We start from the raw sequence: 19,359 nt of genomic DNA, 5'->3' as shown, positions 1-19,359 counted from the left end.
GCCAAGCGACAGAAGATCGAGCCGCCCGCCGAGAGCAACGCGGACAATGCGAACAAGTAAAGCTTGCGCGCATAGCGAACGCTGTTGTCTTCATTCCCTCACGAATCTTCATCTTTATCTCTCTTCTCTTCTCTTCTTCTTCTTCTTAATCTTCTTCATTATCTTTGGATCAATCATGATTCCTATCCTTCCATTGTTTCCTTTGTTTGTGAACAAACACTCCAATGAATGAATTCACTCATTAATTCTCAGTCAAGCAATCATTTAGATGGTTCTTTAGTTAATAATCGGAGTCAGAATCAGGAACTTCACTCCATGGCGAGGAATGCCCTTCATCGTGTAGCTGCCCTGCGCCGTCGTGATGTCCTGATGCACCCAGATATCGCGAATCATCGCCGTGTCATCCTTGCGCAGTCCGCAATCCTCGAACTGGAAGGTGATCTCCGCCTCTTCCTCGCTGCGGTTCAGCAGAATCACGGCGAACTGGCCGCTCATCAGAGGACCCGCCCACACTTCCAGATCTCCCTCGGGCACATCGCCGTTCACTTCCTTGTTTCCTCCCTTGTCGGACCACACGCGATGGCCCTGCACGCCCAGACCGTCCTGGTTCACAGCGATCGCCTCCTTGTTGCTCAGAATCTCCAGCGTTTCCTGCGAGGCCTTCGTCAGATCGCAGCCAATCAGCAGAGGCGCCTTCATCAAGCACCACAGAGAGAAGTGCGTCTTGTACTCCTCGTAGTTCATGCCGCCGTTGCCGACCTCCAGCATATCCGGATCGTTCCAGCCTCCAGGACCCGCACGGCGCCACAGCTTCTCGTTCGCCTGGGCGATGCTCATCATGCTGCCCCAGTTGTCCTGAATATCGCCGGTGGTTCTCCAGCTGTTACCCACAGCGCGAGCCCAGTTGGCAGGATCATCCACGCCCCATTCACACATCGAGAAGAAAATGTCACGACCGCAGTTCTGAAGAGCCTTGGTCATCACCGGGTAACGATGCTCAGGGGTGGTACCATCGGTGTTGCAGTTATCGTACTTCAAATAATCGACTTCCCACTTGGCATAGGTCTTCGCATCGATCTCCTCATAACCCAGAGATCCGGGTCTTCCAGCGCAGGTCTTGTATCCGGCATCCGAGTAGAGACCAAACAGAAGTCCCTTCGAGTGGATGTAGTCAGCAAGAGCCTTCATTCCAGAGGGGAAGTTGGCGTCTTCAACAATCACGCTGTTGTTGTCACGGGCAACCTGCCAGCAGTCATCCAGATTCAGGTAAATATATCCGAGCTTGTCGAGTCCAGAATTAACAATGGCGTCGGCAGTATCACGCGCGAGCTTCTCGTTGATGTTGCAGCCGAACTTGTTCCAGGTGTTGAAACCCATCTGAGGCTTAAGACCCAAACCCTATTGCTAAAAACGAAAAGGAAGGAGCTCACATTATCGATAGCCAGGGCCAAGGCAATAAGACAAACAAAGGTTAAAGATTTCATTTACAAAAAAATAATGACAAATCAAAAGCTTTGATGTATGGTGTGTGTCGTCGCGATGATATCTTTTAAGATTGTAGAGTCATTTCTACAATTGTGTTTCAATCCGTTTTTGTTGAAAAAACACCAAAACTATTATTTAAATCCAGTACCCTTAATGCTCTTAAATCTGCATTTCTGATCCCTTTTTGCAAGAAATACATCCATTGCGATCTTTGAGATAGGGTATTACAGGCAAACACATAATCACGAGAGGGAGTGCGAAGGATAAACCAGTATCGATGATTTTCTCCAGGCTGTTCTTCTCCCCTTGTCTCCTCTAATTGTGTTCCCTCCAAACGAGGAGGCTGGGTAAACTTTAGAACGTTGTTTGCCAATATAATAGAGTTAACACCTTCTCGTTTCAGATCATCTTTCTGGTCACATACTACAATGCGGCAATTGTCGAGCATAAATCTAGGGAATAAGCACGCAATTGATTTACCCATTTTGAGCGTTCATGTCATCCGTTCGCACAAAGTAGTATAGCAGGCCCTCTTTTAGAAGCACAAAATAGTAGTGGTGCCAGCGGTGGCCCACGTTCGTCCGCTTCCACATCCATCCACGAAGTTCGGTCTCAGGAATGGAAGAGGCTATCATTCCATTGTTTTGACCAAACTGGTCCAAAACTCGCTGATCCACGAGCGTTCGGGGAGGATCGTCGAGCGAGCACTCGTTCATCCGAGCACATTCCTCCATCCATGTCTCAAATGAGCCTTCGTAGGTTCCTCCATATTCCTGCGGAATCAAAGCCTTGTCGATCGATGCGGGGAGCTGCGAGGAGCCTAGTAACTGCACCATGTATGCCCATCTGGAAGGCAAGAAGAAGGAGCAGAGCTTCCAGATCGACCGAAGAAGGAACGGGGTATTCAGATTATAGACTATTGTATCGTCCCAACCACGCGCAGGCACATAGTTTGGATCGTCATTGATTTCAATATCGCTCGCACTCATAAACGCTGGGAAGTGACGAATAAACACTTCCATGCAACCCTTTTGGATCTCGCCTGATAAAGCGGATAGAGACACCCCCGCAGTGTCGCTGATCCAAATGCAGTAGTCCTTATAAGCTTCTTGGATCCCCCTCTCCTTGCACGCCTCGTAGAGTCGCTTTTGGATATCGTCGATCATGTAGATGGATACGAGCATAAAATCCTCAATTTTGGGAGCAGTGGTTTGATGGCAGTTCATATACCACACCATTTTGCCATTCTTTGTCACTCCTGTTGGGTAGCATTCCCATTCTGCAAAGGCGTTCTTCACATCGGAGATCTTGATCTCATCTGCATGCCAATATTTCCGGAACAGTGCTGTCTGCTTGATGGCTACCACGGTCTTCGCTACGTCCATGTCGTTTTCGATGAGGAACCGTATGATCTGTGTCGTGCGATCTCCATATCTGTAAAACTTAATTCCCTTGGGCAAGGAACGATCCACCTGTTCTGCTCGTTCCTTTGCCTCTGCCGTAGAATAGACTTTCATGAAAAAAATATGACACAGTTGGAAAAGAAGAATGAAGAGGAACCCCCATTTCTTCATTTCTCCTTTCTTCTTTCCTTCCCTCTATGCCTTCCTTCCTTCCTCATTTCACTGATTCCAACAAACAAAACAGCTAAACAATATGATCTTTCTTATCCACAGACAACAAACCCACGATGATGATGGTGATAATAATGATTAATGCTTCTCAGTGAACTCAGCGTCCACCACGTCCTCCTTCTTGTTCTCCGCGCCGGCGTTCGCAGAAGCATCCGCTCCAGCCGCAGCCTCGGGTCCCTTGTTCTTGTACAACTGCTCTCCAATGCTCATGACCTGCTTCTTGGCCTCCTCCAGCTTGGCCTTCATCGCCTCCATATCGTCTCCCTGCGTCGAGGCGCGCAGCTCATCCAGCGCCTTCTGGATGTTCTGCTTGGTGGCATCGTCCAGCTTCTTTCCGTACTCCTTCAGCTGCTTCTCCGTGTTGTAGATCAGATTGTCGCTCTCGTTGCGAGTCTCGATAATCTCCTTCTTCTTCTTATCGGCGTCCGCGAAGCTCTCCGACTCGCGAATCATGTTCTGGATCTCCTCCTCCGAGAGGCCGCCCGACGACTGAATCACGATGGACTGCTCCTTGCCGGTTCCCTTATCGCGCGCAGACACGTTCACGATACCGTTCGCATCAATATCGAACGACACCTCGATCTGCGGCACGCCACGAGGAGCGGGCGGAATGCCCACCAGGTTGAACTCGCCCAGCAGCTTGTTGTCCGCGGCCATCTCACGCTCTCCCTGCAGCACCTTCACCGTCACCTCGGTCTGGTTATCCGCAGCGGTCGAGAACACCTGGCTCTTCTTCGAGGGAATCGTGGTGTTGCGGTTGATCAGACGGGTGAACACACCTCCCAGCGTCTCGATACCCAGCGACAGCGGGGTCACATCCAGCAGCAGAATATCCTTCACGTCTCCCTTCAGCACTCCGCCCTGGATGGCAGCTCCCATAGCGACCACTTCATCCGGGTTCACCGACTTGTTGGGGGCCTTGCCGAAGAACTCCTGCACCATCTGCTGCACACGGGGCATTCGGGACATTCCTCCCACCAGCACCACCTCGTTGATGTCCGTCTTGCTCAGACCCGCGTCCTTCAGACACTTCTGGCAGGGCACCACCGTGCGCTGCACCAGGTTCTCCACCAGGTTCTCGAACTGCGCGCGCGAGATCTTGATCTGCATGTGCTTCGGGCCCGAGGCGTCGGCCGTGATGTACGGAAGGTTGATCTCCGTCTCCTTCAGGTGATCCAGCTCGCGCTTCGCCTTCTCGGCGGCCTCACGCAGACGCTGCATGGCCATGGGGTCCTTGGAGAGATCCAGACCCTGCTCGGCCTTGAAGGTCTTCACCAGGTGCTGCAGAAGCGCCTCATCGAAATCCTCTCCTCCCAGCAAGGTATCTCCGTTGGTGGCCTTCACCTCGAACACACCTCCGCTGATCTCCAGGAGGGAAATATCGAAGGTACCGCCTCCGAGATCGTAAATGGCGATCACCTGACCGTCCTTCTTGTCCAAGCCGTAAGCCAACGAAGCGGCCGTGGGCTCGTTGATGATTCGCTGCACATCCAGACCGGCAATGCGTCCAGCGTCCTTCGTAGCCTGACGCTGCGAGTCGTTGAAGTAGGCAGGCACAGTGATCACAGCCTTCTTCACAGGGGAGCCCAGGAAGCTCTCCGCGGTCTCCTTCATCTTTGTCAGCACCATGGAACCGATCTGCGAGGGAGACATCTTCTGGCCACGCGCAGACACCCAGGCATCTCCGTTGTCGCCCTTAATGATCTCGTAGGGGACCAGCTTTTTGATCTTGGCCACTTCGGGATCGTCGTAGGAACGACCAATCAAACGCTTCGCAGCGTAGATGGTGTTCTTGGGGTTCGTCACAGCCTGGCGCTTAGCGGCCATACCGACGACACGATCTCCATTATCTAAGAAAGCGACAACCGAAGGAGTGGTTCTGGCACCCTCCGAGTTCTCAATAACACGCGTATTTGAACCCTACACGTCACACTTTTCCCAAATATCCCTTACTTCCATGATAGCGACGCAAGAAGTAGTAGTACCCAAATCAATACCCACGATGTAGTCGGTGGCAGAAGTAGCCATCGCACGAATCTGTGAACGAGCCTAAAACTAAACAAACAAATGGACCCCCCACAAGACCAGCAAGAGTAGGTCTCAGACTAGAACGCACAACTCTTGAAATAAAACTCATATTTACAAAATAGCTCACGAATTAAAGATAAAGAATGAGAGATAACCAGAGAAGAAACGTAGAAGGTTTCCCCGTTTCTAGAACATTCTACGTTCGCTCATTTGGAATCACACGCTGCCGTAGAACATTCGAATCGACTACAGGGAGCCTCCGAAGGGCTTTACTCGCATTTTCGTCGATTCAGCCATCTTTTGCACACCACTTACACCTGTCGGTTCTTCGAAAGTGTGCACGCCACGCAAGACATCCAGCTTTGCACGTTTTGGGAAATGAGCAAGAAGTTTCCCAGAAATTTCTTGCTAAACAGAGGACTATATACATATTTCTTTTATGAGTGAGTCTTGGACAGTAGAACAACAGCGTGCGTTAGATGAGGCACTTGTGCAATATCCTGTTACCATGGATCGAAGAGAGCGCTGGAAGTACGTTACCTATTGGTCTCGTCATGATCCAGACTAATCGCAGCGAAGGTTCCAGGCAAAACGATGCGCGAGTGCATTGCGCGAGCCAAAACTCTTGTGGGTATTGTCGGCTCCAGCAATGCGGAGGTGAAAGAAGAGAAGTCTTTAGGTACAGCCACATTGCCAGTCTTGACGATAGACTTAAACACATGTACTCCTTTGCAGGTGCTTCTTCCGTTTTATCCGAAAATTCCCATCGCCACACAAAAGTAGCATCTACTACTAGCTGTAAGATCCAGGCGTTGTGAACGAGGGTTGCGTGATTTTAGCGAGTCGCTTCAGATCAATCAGGACCAGGTGCGGTCCATGTTCCGTTTGTGTCTCTGTCTTTGTTTTATCGCTAGGATCTATTTTGGAGCAAGCGACGACCGATTCCGCGGTGATTGAGAAGACCTTGGATGATCTGGTTACTGTTTTGTGCCGAGTTGCCGAGGAGAACAAGAAGAAAGGTATCGAGGAGGCGGATACCTCCAAGCTGAAGAGTGCGGGGGAGATTTTTGTTCACCAAGATCGTACCAAGCAAACTGAACTCGTCGTGGAGATGAAGGAGAAGAAGAAGAAGAAGAAGACCGAGAAGAAGGTTTTGACAGAGGCCGAATTCCTCAGTCAATGGGAAGATAACGATCGTTCGGTGGACACCATTTTCCTTCCTCGCAGTCGTGGTCCGCTCGGTACGCCAGCTGAGTGTGAGTTCATCCTAGGTCGCAATCGAAACGTCGATCTGAAACGAGTCAACATTGCTATCAACGGCAAAGAGCTGCTGGCGTCCGCCACGCTCCGTCTCCATGAAGGCAGACATTACGGTTTGGTGGGTCGCAATGGCGTTGGGAAATCGACGCTTCTCAGCCGAATGGCTCGTTCGATGATCGATGGTATTGGATTGGGCGGCGATCGAGTGGTTTCTAGGCTTCCCTGATTACCTGATGATTCTCCATGTGAAGCAGGAAGTGATGGGGAATGATGTGAACGTGCTGGACTCCGTGATTACCAGCGATAAGGAGCGATTAAACCTGCTCGCTGTGAGGGTTGAGCTGCACTCGTGATGGGTAGGAACACGACGAGCTGACCGCCAAACTGGAGAGTGCGGACACGGAGGAAGCGAAGAAGGGCAAGGGAAGCAGCGTGGAGGCGATCGTGACGCGTCTGCAGGAGATCGACGATCGCTTAAAGGACATCCAGAGCGACACTTCCGAGCAGCGTGCTCGCGAGATTCTGAAGGGTCTCGAGTTCACCGACAAGCAGCTCACGATGCCCACCAAGATGCTCAGCGGAGGCTGGAGAATGCGTGTGGCCATCGCCTGCGCGCTGTTCATCCAGCCCGATATCCTGCTTCTGGACGAGCCGACCAATCATCTGGACCTGGACGCCATCATCTGGCTGGAGGACTACATCCGACACTACCCGCGAACCACGATCGTCGTGAGCCACGACCGCGAGTTCTTGAACGGCGTGTCGGAAGAGATCATCGAGTTCATCAACCACGATCTCAAGTACTGGCCGGGCGACTACAACTCGTTTATGAAGGCCAAGGAGGATCGTCGGAGGATGATGGCCGCGATGCAGGAGGAGCTCGACGAGAAGCGGCAGGACATCCGCGATCAGATCGCGCGGCTGCAGCAGCAGCAGCGAAAGAACGTGGGAGAACGAGGGCATTGTGAGGGGTAGAAGAAGGCGGATTTGGGCGGAATGATTCGCTCGCGCGAGTCCAAGCTGAACAAGGTCGGTCTGGAGAAGACGCTGGACGGAAAGAAGTGGAACTGCCAGCTCCATGTCGGATGTGGATTGGGCGTGTGATGCGTAGGGAGTCCGTCTGGGCAGCATCAACGCCAACGACGGCGGCTGGGTGAATGGAAAGCGAAGCGCGGGCAGCGTGATGGAGTACCAAGAGCCTCCGGTCAAGTTCACGATCGCGCCCTGCGAGCCCATCAACGTACTTCCGTGATCGAACATATTTCACCCGCAGTACAACGGACCGATCCTGCAGCTCTCCAACGTGACGTTCACCTACGAGGGCACGAACAAGCCTATCTTCGAGAACGTCACCTTCCAAGTCGAGATGGGCAGCCGCATCGCGCTGCTCGGACCCAACGGCATCGGCAAGTCCACCTTCCTCAGCGTGCTGAACTCCACGCTGGAGCCCCAGGCGGGAGAGATCTACCGCCACCACAACCTCAAGATCGGCTACTTCGCTCAGCACCACGTGGACGCGCTCGAAAACGTGCTCACGCCGCTGCAGCACATGCAGAAGCTGGCGCCCCTCGCGAAGGAGCAGGAGCTGCGAGCGTTGCTGGGCTCGTTCGGCATTACCGGCGCGTTGGCGGTACAGCCGATCGGGACGCTGTCCGGAGGGCAGAAGTCGCGCGTGGTGTTCGCGACGATCTCGTACAAGCGGCCGCACATTCTGCTGCTGGACGAGCCGACGAACCATCTGGACATGGACACGATCGAGGCGCTGGTGAAGACGCTGAAGGAGTTCAACGGAGGAATCGTGGTGGTGACGCACGACCAGGTAGGGGAGCGAGGAGAGGTGTGAGGCGTAGTACTTGGTGGAGGAGGTGTGCAATACGCTGTTCGTGATCGATGAAAAACATCACATCAACCGCTTTGAGGGACAGTTCCGCGACTATAAGCGATATGCGTTGAAGAATTACCATCTTATCGCTCCCGAGGATGATGAAGATGCTCTTGAGACCAATTCCTAGAGCTTTTGTTTTGTTTGAGACAAACACGACCAAACAAACTACTAGGTAGATGAGTCGGTTTCTTCTAATTAGGATTCTCATTCTCTTGTTCCTCGTTCTCGTTTACATTTACGTTTTCGTTTTCGTTTTCGTTTTCGTGTTGGTTTTCATTTATGTTTTCGTTATCATGTTGGTTGTCAATTTCGTTTTCGTTTCCATTTTCATTTTCATTCTCGTTCTCGTTCTCGTTCTTATTCTCGTTCTCATTTTCATTTTCATTTTCATTTTCATTCTCGTGCTGGTTTTCATTCTCATTCTCATTCTCATTCTCATTCTCCTCTTCCTGTTCGTCTTCATTTCCATGCTCATTCTCTTCTTTCTGTTCACTCTTCACCTCGAGCTCGTTCTTTTGATCCTCATTGTTCTCCACCTCCATTTCTTCGTCCACCTCCTTCTTTTCTTTCCGTTTTACTCGATGGCCCACTTCTTCGTTCGTCGCTTTCTGCTCTGTCTGCGACTGTTTTGTGTCCTCCGAGGCAGGCTCGATTGGGGTGCTATACACAACGCGCTTCTCCATCCAATTCTATACACTTAGCTCCCCATCTAAACAATCTGGCTACCTTTTTCTCGTAGAAAGTCATTTGGTTCCACATAATATCTAAAAACTCCTCCATCACTTTATTCTCAATCTTTGGATATATACTTTGAATTAACTCCTTGTTGACCTGCAACATCACACCAAGAATAGACAAGAAACGTCTTTAAAGAGATCAACTCCGCGAAGACGCCTTTTATTAATTCCACTAATATTTTCGCTTGCCTTCTGGAAGTCTTTATACACTATACTATGGATTTCTGGATATTCGAACTCGATCTCCTAGACTTCACTAACACGTCTTAATTCCACATGAATCTTTGCTTCATCATCCGCTCTCAGCACAGAACTGAATTCAGGACCGATAAAACTCAAATCTTTACGTTTGGATATAATGAACTCCATGATGTGACTTCAATCAAATAACATAAATCTACAATACCCAATATCCGAATGGAGAGATTGAATCGCCTGCTTCGAAGTTGCGAGCTTTTCATACAACTCATCCCGATCCTATGGAAAATCAAGCTCCTCTTGCATCTTACAGCTTTTAACACCGCGATCTTACTCTGCAAAGCTTTTATCTTCTCGTCTTGACTCTCTTCCATCGATTTTTTGAAAATGGCAAAAATCGGCACTTTTCCGTTTTTCACAAACAATTCAAATGGCACAAAATCATTCCTTTATCTTCTTCGATGTATCCTTCTCCGGTTTTCTCTCTGGACTCGCGCTGTACGATCCATAGGAGTCATACGAATCATACGAGCCATACGAATCCGAAGCATCGTAGGAATCATAGGAATTACTTCGGCTTCGGCTTCGGCTTCGACTATGCGATCGTCGTCCATGTCTTCGGTTTCGGTCTTTACTGCGCGAATAACTTCGTTTTCGATCATAGCGACTGGAGCGATGATCACGTCTCCATGATCGACTTCGTGAACGACGATAGGGACGATCCCTGGATCGGCTCCGTGACCGTCTTTTCAAAATCGGCTTTAAACGAGAGTTATCCGAAACAACCTTGGCATGATCAGCATCTTCCGTGGGTGATCTACAATCAGTAAGAACATCAGTACAATACGCTGTCGCTTTGGCTTCTGTGATCGAAGATTCGATTTTCGCCTTTGTAGCAGCTTCTTTTTCCTGGAGTTCAAGAGATGTGAGTATAAATACCTTCTGCTTCTTGAGCTCTTCCATTCGCTGCTCCACGAACTCTTGAGGAATTCCTAAAGGATCTTTTTGGGCAGAAAGCAGTAAGGACCACAGCTTTTCGGTAAACCCGATAGCACTTCGTTCTAAGAAGGGAATCAATGTGACTTCAATGTGCTTGGGATCCACTTTCTAAAAATGAGTCTTAGAGCGCCTGTGGTACTTCATCCAGTGATAACAAATTATAAATCATATCGATTAGAACATCGTCTTCAAAACCCAAAATACTGTTTATTTCCTTAGCGATCCAACCCTTCATGCTTTCAAGATTGACTTTACTCATATCAACCTGGAAAGTAACGTGCTTAGCGCAATGTAGATACCTTTTCATTGAAGTTCTCAGGGAATTTCATGGATTTTATTTGCTTCTTCTCACTATCGGTAAAGCGGAAGTCAGATCCAGCTGGAGTTCCCTAAAGAATGAGCAAACACAGAATCCAATACTCTGAAGAACCCTCGAATACTTGCCATCGTTTTTTATTGAGAAATGTACAAGGGACATTGTTGCTCAAATGCACCCAAAGTGACTAATAAAGTGGTATCTGCAATTTTTTAGACACTGCAAACGCAGTGAATAGGTGTGAGAATCCTATTGGTATAGTTTTGTTTTCATGTCTGGCCGAACAGGTTTTGCACCCATTCGGAGCACGGTACATGTATCTATGCTTCCATATGCTTATACAAACAATGACGTTGCAAAGCTTTTCGAACCTTTTGGAAGAATTGCTCAGTATTGGATTCTCTTTTCGTATTCCGTAGTGTGACGATTTTGCGAGATCGTGAAACAAGAATTAGCAAAGGTGTAGCGTGGGTCCAATTTGTTGAGTATTTCTATTCCTTCTCCTCTGATTGTAGACGTAACTCTGCGGAAAAGGCAATCCAAGAATTAAATGGAACAAAAGTTGACGTTGTTTTTTGATTCTGTTCTTACTAGTAGAAATTTACTATCAAAGTCGAGTGGGCGAAGGATAACGGAAGAGGAGGTGAATTCATAAAGAAGCGGAAGTATACAAAAACGAAGTATTGTTTTGAGTGTGGAGTTTGTCTACTGATTGGCCTTCACTGTAGCAAATGGGACATACATCTTACAAATGTCCCCGCAATGTACTTGGCGATCGCGCGAAACCAAAGAAGAAGCAGCGAAATGTTGAAGAAGAGAACGAAAATATTAAAGCTTGGCTGGCAAATGACGACGATGATGATTTGGGAGGAACGGCATTCATATTTTAGTTGTAATCTAAAAGTATTTGTTGCGAAACCTATGAATGAAAAATCGATTCTGGTCACTACTTTAGCTGTGCTTCTTGTATTGAGTGTATATTTGCAAGTGTATTGCTTTCAGGGTATTTTTATTGTAGATTGTTATTTAATGCAAAGGACAATAGTATGGTGATGTTTATTAAAGAAACACCTGTTTTGTTCATTGAGGAACATTATTCCTAGTATTTCCTGTATCCTATTCAGCACGTACCGAGTGGAACAAATTCTACGAGTGATTCGGATAAACTGGTTCCTTCTGTATTTCAAACGAAATCAGGTAGTTACTCCTGTCAAAAGTTACACCAGATAACGATCGAAATGATGGAGACAGAGAGTCTGCTGATCATGTTATCGAAGATAAGTCTTTGATTTCAAATTTAACTGTTTCCACTTCTGTTCCAGTTACATCTCCAACAGCAGCAAGAGCAGAGGCAGTGGCAACAGTAGCAGCTACAGCGACAGTAGCAGCCACCGCGACAACCACAGCTACAGCCACAGAGGAGGAGGAGAACGCCCCAACAGAGAAAGTCCTTCTATTTGCCAATACTCCCACACCCCGCCCTTCTCCCCTTCAGACTTCTTTGTTTACCTCCTCGCCCAAACTCCCTTCCATCCACTCCACTCCAGCGAAACCAACGCCCACTCTCCCTCTTTCTTCTTCCACCGATCTGAGTTCATCAATCCAACCGCGTGGCCAACGTCGTCCACGTTTTTCCGAGTTTCCTCCGGACCACATTTTCAATTCCGTGTTGGACCCTCTGATCACGACCATGAAAGAGAAAGAAGCCTCTGCGTTACGCGCATGGGCTGCTTCGCACCCCGACGATCTCGCGCGCTACGTCCAATTGAATCAAACGATGAGCGAAAAGCAGAGACTGAAGCAGCTGGAAGAGGAAAAACGACCGACGGAGCAGCCGACGGCGCGTTCGAAGAACCCGCCGAACCCATTGAAAAGGCTCTGGATGAGACAAAAAGCACAGCAGCCGCAGGAGAGCGAGCCGGCGAGCACAAAAGAGCCGCGAGACGAACGATTAGAGCAGCTTTTCCAATCGCTGGTGCACTTTTCTCCGAATGAAACGGTCTGCGATGGCTGCTTGATGGAGCCTTCGAGCAAACGATTTAACATGTCGCCGAACGAAGGGATTCGTGTTTGGATAGGCGACGAAGAGCAATTCAGTTATAAGCACAACGCGTATGACTCCGCGCATTCTCCGATGGAAATCACGGCGATTTACGTGTCCATGATGAATCGAATCGAATTCATCCAGCAGATTTTGTATCGCTGGCACGGGTGACGTTCCCTTTTGTGTGTAACAAACAGCAAAGTCATCGTTGTCGTCTTCGTGTACCCCAGTGAACACCCCCAGTTTCTCCGTTTCCTTCAGAACCATCACTTCCCAAAGCGCCTTCTTCTAGTCGAATTCATCCCGCTCGCTTCGAATCGAATTCGCTTCCCCATCAATCGTCTTCGAAACCTCGGAATCTCCTATTGTACCACGTCGCATTACATCGTTCTCGATATGGATGTCTGGCTTTCCACCTCCTCCGTCGATCTCATCGCTTCAATTCCCCCTTCTCTCCTTCGCCAACGCAATGTCGCCATTCTTCTCCCTCTTTTCTTCTTCGATCGCGATCGATTCACGCTTTTGTGTTCTTCGATTCGCTCCTGCGCGCTTCTGTTTCGATCGAATTCCCTGCTGATGCGTAGAATGTTGGATTATTTCCCCAATACGAAGCGAGAGCTGTTCGCTTGCATCGCTTCTGGTGTTTGCCTGACCTCCAAACCGAATATTCGAACGCATGTAAACCCAGAACGGTAATTGCAATGTAGTTGTATGTAACTCATGAATGGTTCACAACACCGGCAAATCAAAATGTATCGAGGATTAAGTGCTTTATTGCGGATATGCAGGAGCCCTACATGATCTTGAAGCGTGATGTGACCACGCCTTTGTATAGCGAGTCTTTTTATAATTACGGCTATAACAAAGTGCAGTTGTTCGAGCATTTGCGTGCTGCAGGGTTTCAGTTCTACATTTTAAATAATGTTTTTGCGGTGGACGTTCCACATCCAAACTCTGTTTTTCGTAAAAACTATTTGGAAGATACCACAGGGTTGTGGACCATTATGAGGAGGAGGTACATGCTTTTCCTGCGTAAACTATCTCTACAGTATCCTACAACTTCTCGATTCCCTATCTGTGATCCTAGTGTACAGGATTATTATTATTATTATTCTACTTCTATGGGATGTTTTGTTTGTTAGAGTAATTGTATGATGCAACAGCGCTGCATTATTTTTACTCTGGGCTTTCTCTTTGTTTCAACGGTCGTTTCGATTGCTGTTTTCTCGTTCGTACGATTCGTTTGTGGGAAGTTCCGACTAGGTGCTCAAAAGAGTGAACATCTCGATTGCTGAGCCTGTACCGGAGGGTAGAAAAGAGGTAGCAACGAATAGCGCTGTTTCCGATTTCGCGTTGACTATCAACAGTAATAGGAAGGAGAGCCACTTCTTGAGACAAGAAGAGACGAAAGAGACAATGCCCCCGATCGTTCGCGCATCCAAGTTTGCAAATCCCGTTGAAGAAGATTTTCCGTGCTTGCATTTTCCTCTCCCCCCTTCCAAAGAACCGTTTTTGTTTTTATTTGTCAATTTTACTCAAAGGGTTCTCTTAGCACTCGGAGTCACTCTGATCGATAACTGCGTAGTGTCAATTGGCTTCATCGACAATAGACAGAGCTGAAAGCACATATCCAACACAATACCCTCGCCATGCTGCACTCGCTGAAACCGGCAGTGTTTCCCGTTCTCTTTTCAAACAACAGTTACTGGCTACGCCGCGCTTCGCTCCTCGGAATTTATTGCACCAACGACTTTTTGTGCTTGCCTCCCTCTCTGTTGACCCTAGATCCAACGAATTCGGCACTCCCTTTTTCTTTTCGATGATGCAAACCCTCGAAACACGAATTCCTAGCACCTTTGTAGGATACATGAATGGCGATCTGCTCTTCCACTCTGCTTCTCTTCTCTCCAGTCTGGACTTCATCGCCTCGTCCTTTCTACCCGATCACCCCAATGTCATGATCATGGGGCGGCGATATAATCGAGATATGTCCTTGGAAGATGATTGGTCGAAATATTCTTCTTTTGATTTTGACCGCGTCATCGAAAACGAAATAGCGTTCAGCGATTTGTTCATCACGGTAGCGCAGGACTACTTCATCTACACGCACCAAACATTGAATTATCTCGCCATGGAAGACGTTGTGATTGGTCGAAACGGAATTGACAATTATCTGCTCGATTTTTGCATTCGCAATCAGATCGCTTTAATCGATGCCAGCGCGGCCATTTTCGTTCTTCATCAAACCGACGCGGATGGAAACTGGGCAGGCTCGCGCGAGTCGCTCGACCGCGATTGGAACTTGCGGATTGTGCAGGATTCGCTTGTTTTTGACTCGCTCAGCCAGGCTCCGTTTCAATTGAATCGACACGAAGATGGATCGCTGAGTCTTCATCGCTATCGGAAGGCAGATAACGTGTATTCGCGGGAAGAAATGGAGTTCATTAGCAAGTTTCTTCCCGCAGGTGCTGATCGTTTGGATTGTTTGTTGGACTCAGAACAAGGGTGTTTGTATTATGGAAAGGGACTGTTTGTTCCATTTTTTGAAGGCCGGTGCGATCGGTTTGACGTGTTTTTGTACGATATCTTCCAGAAGTAGAGACGGGAGAGGGTGATTGAATGTAGGAAGTACGCCGGCACGTTGGAGAAAACGAAGTACAACGTGGTTTATCGGCATCTCAAGTGCTCTTTCGTTCGGGTTTTGACGCATAGTGTTGCTCCGAAGCAGAGTTCGTGTATGAACTATCGCTCGTATCTCACGCTCCCTACCAAGCGGGCTGTTTTTTATGACGTGGTGATCATCGACGGGCTTTGCAGACAGTATTCTGCGTTTTACGTGCTTTCTCGGCTGAAACGAAGCGACTCTCCAGTGCTGATCCGCGGATTGGAGCTGTTCCAATACCGGAATCTTTCCTCCTTTATTGAGAAGTATTATGACAAGATTGAGTGCTTGGAACCCTTTCCAAACACGGAGGGGTTCGATTATGTGGGGTTTTGTGCCTATCGAGCGAAGCCTGCTGGGAAACAACCCTCCGAGAGTCTTCCATTATGGTGGTAGTTGACCATGTTTTTTTTATTTTTTATTATTTTTTTTAGAAAAAACAACAAAATACTAAAGTTACGAAATCCACTGGAAATTGGAGGGAGTGGTGTCCTTTTTTGCTTTTGACTTGATACGGTAGGACTTGGCTGACACATCCTTCGGCTTTTCTTTCACGTCACTGTCAGAAATGAGTCCTTTCTGTTTTAGGTACTATCCATTAGCAAAAAATACTTGTTCATACCCGATTCATAATATCGGTACCATTTACAGTGGAAACGGCATCGATAATTTGCATATTCCATTTTAAGTTCTCATCGGCTCTTTCTCTAGCTTCTGCCACCTCTATCACTCACAAAATAGCGATTATTTGTACCTTCCTTAATTCTGTATACACTGTCCTCCACTTTTTCGAGTTGTGCTCGCGGTTTTTTGTTCTTCTTCATGACCTTTCTCGTTCGGGTGAATTTTTCCTCTTTAACAGGTTTCCGATTTCGATGGTGTTTAGTCTTTGGAACTTCAGATACCTCCTCTTCAACGATATCTTTTAGCTGCTGCTTCAATATTTTGAGCGACATGGGGAAGACACAATGAGTCAGTGAGAGTTTCAGATATTATGATTCTCCCTTAAAAACTTTATCAGAAGGCTGACAAACGTGTCGATGTCGTTACCTACAACTGCAAAACCCGCAGAAGAGGATGTAACCATGAGAAATGTGGTTACATTGGGAATTGGTATGTCCCTTTGCTTAATCGGTATCAAGGTATCGTCAAGTTTCATTGTGCCTATCCTTGGTAATGTTGGCTCCATTTCGATGGCTTTACTCTACTTCTCAAACTCATTTGCCAATTTCTTTGTGCCTCCGCTTCTAAACTTGTTTGGAAATGAGAGACGCGCGATGTTCTGGACTGTGTTCGAGTATTGCCTCTACATTCTACAGTTTGCCTACATCATCATTCCTCTTAACCTGGTGTGGAGTTTTATTCACGGTATATTTGCTGCTCTTATCTGGACCGCGGAGGGCATCTACCTGTGTGCTAACTCCAACGACTCGGACCGTGGTAAGAAGTCTGGTATTTTCTGGACCCTGTACATGACCGGAGCTGCTGGAGGAAACATTGCTGTCTATTTCCTGCTGAAGAAGATGAACATTAACGATTTCCCAACGAGCACTGGTTGGCATGGAACTGCTTCGATCATGTTTATCGTTCTCGCCGCCACCTCTCTGCTGGGAGCCTTCCCAATGGCGATGCTGAAGCCGTCGGCGGCCGAGACACGCCGTAAGTTCGTGGCGAAGACATCGCAGAAGGTTCTGGTGAAGAAGATGCTCCGTATGGTCGTTTCTCCCAATATGCGCTGGTTGATCATCCCCATGTTTTTCGTGGGATTCGAATACGTGTTCATTGGAAGCATGCTTACGCGACAAGTCCATCAGACCGGTGAAGTCGGTTTGATGATGAGTCTGTTCTGCATCGTTGAAATGGTCATGTCCACTCCGTTCGGTCTTTTGCTGGACCGAATCGGAAACGTGGGGAGCTTCCTTCTCTCTACCGTGCTGGAGATGGCAGCCATCATCACGTTCTGGTTTGCGAACAAATCGCAGGGAGGCTTGTTCTATTTAGCGTTCATCTTTTTGTCTCTCTCCGATAGCTCCTACGAGACGGTCATTCCCACGATCATTGGTCGCAACTACTCCGACCAAGAGAGTGCGAACAGCACGTATCGTCTCTTCCAGTACATGGGAGGCTGCATTTGCTACTTGATCGCCCCGCTGTTTGTGGATGGGTCCACCAAGTATGTGAGCGATGCCAGCTTAATGCGTGAATTGACGCTCTGTGGTGTGCTGTGCATTTTGAGCGCGATTTGCTTTGTTGTTTATGAAAAGAGCTTCAAGAAGGAGCTGCCTGTGGTTACTAAGGAGCCCGTTCATACCGATGAGAAGGCTGCTGAATTGGTGCATGTCGCTAATGAGGATCTGGATGAAGTATCCAAGGCAGGCGCGAAGAAGGTTTCTTCGGTGAAGATGGACGATGTGAAGGTGACTGCTGTGAATAACGAAGATTTTACGCATTAGTTTGTCGTGTTTGTTGGAAAAGGGTGGTTGCAGTGTTTTCTGGGAGAGGAGTTGGGAGAATGCAGTTTTCACTTGCAATGAGTTCTATCAAGACTCCAGAGGATGTTATTGGCTTGTTCGAGTCTCAGGGAGTGACGGTAGTCGCTAGTGCGATCGATCCTTGTGCTACGTCTATTTCCTTCCTCATCCACTAGTTCTCGATACGATCAAGCAGTTGGACATTGATGAAGATACTATAAAAGATAATATCGATGCCTATGCCGTAAACCACAATCTGAAGGAGTTCGATGACAAACACATGACAAATCTGATTATTGAATTGAAAGTAAGCCTTGAGAAGGAGAAGTGAGGGATCAGAGCAGCTCAAATGTTCAAACAGAATCACCCGTAAAATCTCAAAAGCGCCAAGGAGGAAGCATGCCAGCACCTGTCACTCCAATAAAAAAGCAGCTCACATCAAGTCAAGGTGGATTGGGCGTCTACTCTTCGGGATCCATGATTTCGATCAGCGACAGTCCTTCTGCACGCTACCGAAATTCCCCTGCGTTGAAATGTTTGGTCTTTTTCATTGCAGAGTCTGGGCGACTCCCAGCAAGAACGACGCTTTCATCTCTCGCAAGGATTCGAATACAGTAAAGACCAGTTTCGACGAAGTGGATACCACGCTCTGTGACGTGGATGCCCCCCAAGCCTCCTCCATCAACATCGAAATCGACCCATCTGTCGGCGAGCAAGACCCCAAGTACTCCAGCTCCTCCCATTCGACACAGAGCGATGTATCTCGACGTCCAGGAGCCCAAGGAAGTGCTTCGCGAGAGCCTCATCACGGCGCGACAGCAGATGAGCGAGGTTTATGGGAAGGAATTCACAGCCGTCGCTTTGAGTGCGGATTGCGAAGTAGATCAGCTACGTAATCGATTCCTCGGTCTGCGTCTGCGGGAGAATCTACTTCGACGCGCAGTCCACCGCCTCCATCCGCGATTCCGACGTGGTGCTCTACGTTTCTCTCGCTCCCTCCGTTAAAACGCAGGACGAAAACGAATCGCGCGTGTCGCTGCTGCTCGGTTCCATTCCTTCATTTACGCTGTTCCCCGGCGCGATCGTGGGCGTGGAGGGCACAATGAACAACCGAATCATCAGCGTCACCCATCTCTATTCCGTACGCTCCTCGATTTCCTCGCTCCAATGCAGGGATTCCCGCTGAATCCGCCGAAAACATTGCCGGCTTCGCTCGCCTCCGAGACGGTTTCGCTGTGGGTGGCGCGCGGCCCGTTCTCCTGCCGCGACGACGGCGATTTCGAGCCTCTCAAAACGTTCCTCGCGCTCGCAAAGAAGGAAAAGCCGTCTGTCCTCCTCCTCGTTGCCTTCGCTTTCCTTTCGATTCTGTCTAGTGCGGACCGTTTCTTCCCGATTCCGCGTCCTCCGTTCTCGATCTTTCATCCGCTCCCTTCGTCGCGTCGCTCTGGAAGGAGCTGCGCAGTGCCGAGATCCCCGCGGTTCTCGTCCCCGCGGTCGACGACTCGCTCGCGTTCCCCGCGTTTCCGCAGTCTCCTTACGACGACTCGGCAATTCCGAGCAGTGCGGGCAATCCGTGCGTGCTGGCGATGCAAGGCGTGCGGATCGGCGTGTCGAATTGCGACGTGCTGATGGACCTGATG

General features: G+C 48.7%; 9 protein-coding genes; 5 read left to right on the top strand and 4 right to left on the bottom strand.

The window, feature by feature from the left end:
• Positions 1-223: 223 nt before the first annotated feature.
• Positions 224-1,377, bottom strand: GSBLH_T00000174001 (uncharacterized protein; the record flags this gene model as incomplete). XM_013038345.1 has 1 exon in its annotated part: positions 224-1,377. The coding sequence occupies one exon, from the start codon at positions 1,375-1,377 to the stop codon at positions 277-279; it is 1,101 nt and encodes a 366-aa protein (XP_012893799.1). The 3' UTR covers positions 224-276.
• Positions 1,378-1,961: 584 nt separating this feature from the next.
• GSBLH_T00000173001 (uncharacterized protein) lies at positions 1,962-2,870 on the bottom strand (the record flags this gene model as incomplete). The annotated part of the gene is made up of 1 exon (XM_013038344.1): positions 1,962-2,870. One exon carries the CDS (start codon positions 2,868-2,870, stop codon positions 1,962-1,964), a length of 909 nt encoding a protein of 302 aa, XP_012893798.1.
• Positions 2,871-3,130: 260 nt separating this feature from the next.
• On the bottom strand, positions 3,131-5,172 carry GSBLH_T00000172001 (Heat shock protein 70 (Hsp70)). XM_013038343.1 has 2 exons: positions 5,073-5,172; positions 3,131-5,039 (listed from the first exon to the last, which is right to left on the bottom strand). The coding sequence occupies exons 1-2, from the start codon at positions 5,145-5,147 to the stop codon at positions 3,198-3,200; spliced, it is 1,917 nt and encodes a 638-aa protein (XP_012893797.1). The 5' UTR covers positions 5,148-5,172; the 3' UTR covers positions 3,131-3,197.
• Positions 5,173-6,258: 1,086 nt separating this feature from the next.
• Positions 6,259-8,426, top strand: GSBLH_T00000171001 (uncharacterized protein; the record flags this gene model as incomplete). XM_013038342.1 has 7 exons in its annotated part: positions 6,259-6,589; positions 6,624-6,736; positions 6,768-7,352; positions 7,383-7,487; positions 7,519-7,647; positions 7,681-8,226; positions 8,258-8,426. 7 exons carry the CDS (start codon positions 6,259-6,261, stop codon positions 8,417-8,419), a joined length of 1,971 nt encoding a protein of 656 aa, XP_012893796.1. The 3' UTR covers positions 8,420-8,426.
• A 1,242-nt stretch (positions 8,427-9,668) lies between these two features.
• Positions 9,669-10,673, bottom strand: GSBLH_T00000170001 (uncharacterized protein; the record flags this gene model as incomplete). Its single annotated transcript, XM_013038341.1, has 6 exons — positions 9,669-10,044; positions 10,075-10,136; positions 10,167-10,334; positions 10,366-10,491; positions 10,526-10,615; positions 10,647-10,673. The coding sequence occupies 6 exons, from the start codon at positions 10,671-10,673 to the stop codon at positions 9,669-9,671; spliced, it is 849 nt and encodes a 282-aa protein (XP_012893795.1).
• Positions 10,674-10,813: 140 nt separating this feature from the next.
• Positions 10,814-11,432, top strand: GSBLH_T00000169001 (uncharacterized protein; the record flags this gene model as incomplete). Its single annotated transcript, XM_013038340.1, has 5 exons — positions 10,814-10,932; positions 10,962-11,027; positions 11,058-11,109; positions 11,140-11,241; positions 11,271-11,432. The coding sequence occupies 5 exons, from the start codon at positions 10,814-10,816 to the stop codon at positions 11,430-11,432; spliced, it is 501 nt and encodes a 166-aa protein (XP_012893794.1).
• Positions 11,433-14,405: 2,973 nt separating this feature from the next.
• GSBLH_T00006035001 (uncharacterized protein) lies at positions 14,406-15,644 on the top strand (the record flags this gene model as incomplete). The annotated part of the gene is made up of 3 exons (XM_013038339.1): positions 14,406-15,181; positions 15,212-15,241; positions 15,299-15,644. The coding sequence occupies 3 exons, from the start codon at positions 14,406-14,408 to the stop codon at positions 15,642-15,644; spliced, it is 1,152 nt and encodes a 383-aa protein (XP_012893793.1).
• Positions 15,645-16,288: 644 nt separating this feature from the next.
• On the top strand, positions 16,289-17,701 carry GSBLH_T00000168001 (uncharacterized protein; the record flags this gene model as incomplete). Its single annotated transcript, XM_013038338.1, has 1 exon — positions 16,289-17,701. The coding sequence occupies one exon, from the start codon at positions 16,289-16,291 to the stop codon at positions 17,699-17,701; it is 1,413 nt and encodes a 470-aa protein (XP_012893792.1).
• Positions 17,702-17,775: 74 nt separating this feature from the next.
• On the top strand, positions 17,776-19,348 carry GSBLH_T00000167001 (uncharacterized protein; the record flags this gene model as incomplete). XM_013038337.1 has 6 exons in its annotated part: positions 17,776-17,863; positions 17,896-18,026; positions 18,059-18,443; positions 18,472-18,574; positions 18,603-18,860; positions 18,893-19,348. Exons 3-6 carry the CDS (start codon positions 18,253-18,255, stop codon positions 19,346-19,348), a joined length of 1,008 nt encoding a protein of 335 aa, XP_012893791.1. The 5' UTR covers positions 17,776-17,863; positions 17,896-18,026; positions 18,059-18,252.
• Between the last annotated feature and the right edge of the window lie 11 nt (positions 19,349-19,359).

Source organism: Blastocystis hominis (assembly GCF_000151665.1).
Source record: "Blastocystis hominis, Singapore isolate B (sub-type 7) whole genome shotgun sequence assembly, scaffold_0".
NCBI classification, from domain to species: Eukaryota; class Bigyra; order Opalinata; family Blastocystidae; genus Blastocystis; species Blastocystis hominis.
This window is presented reverse-complemented; position numbering and strand designations above follow the sequence as displayed.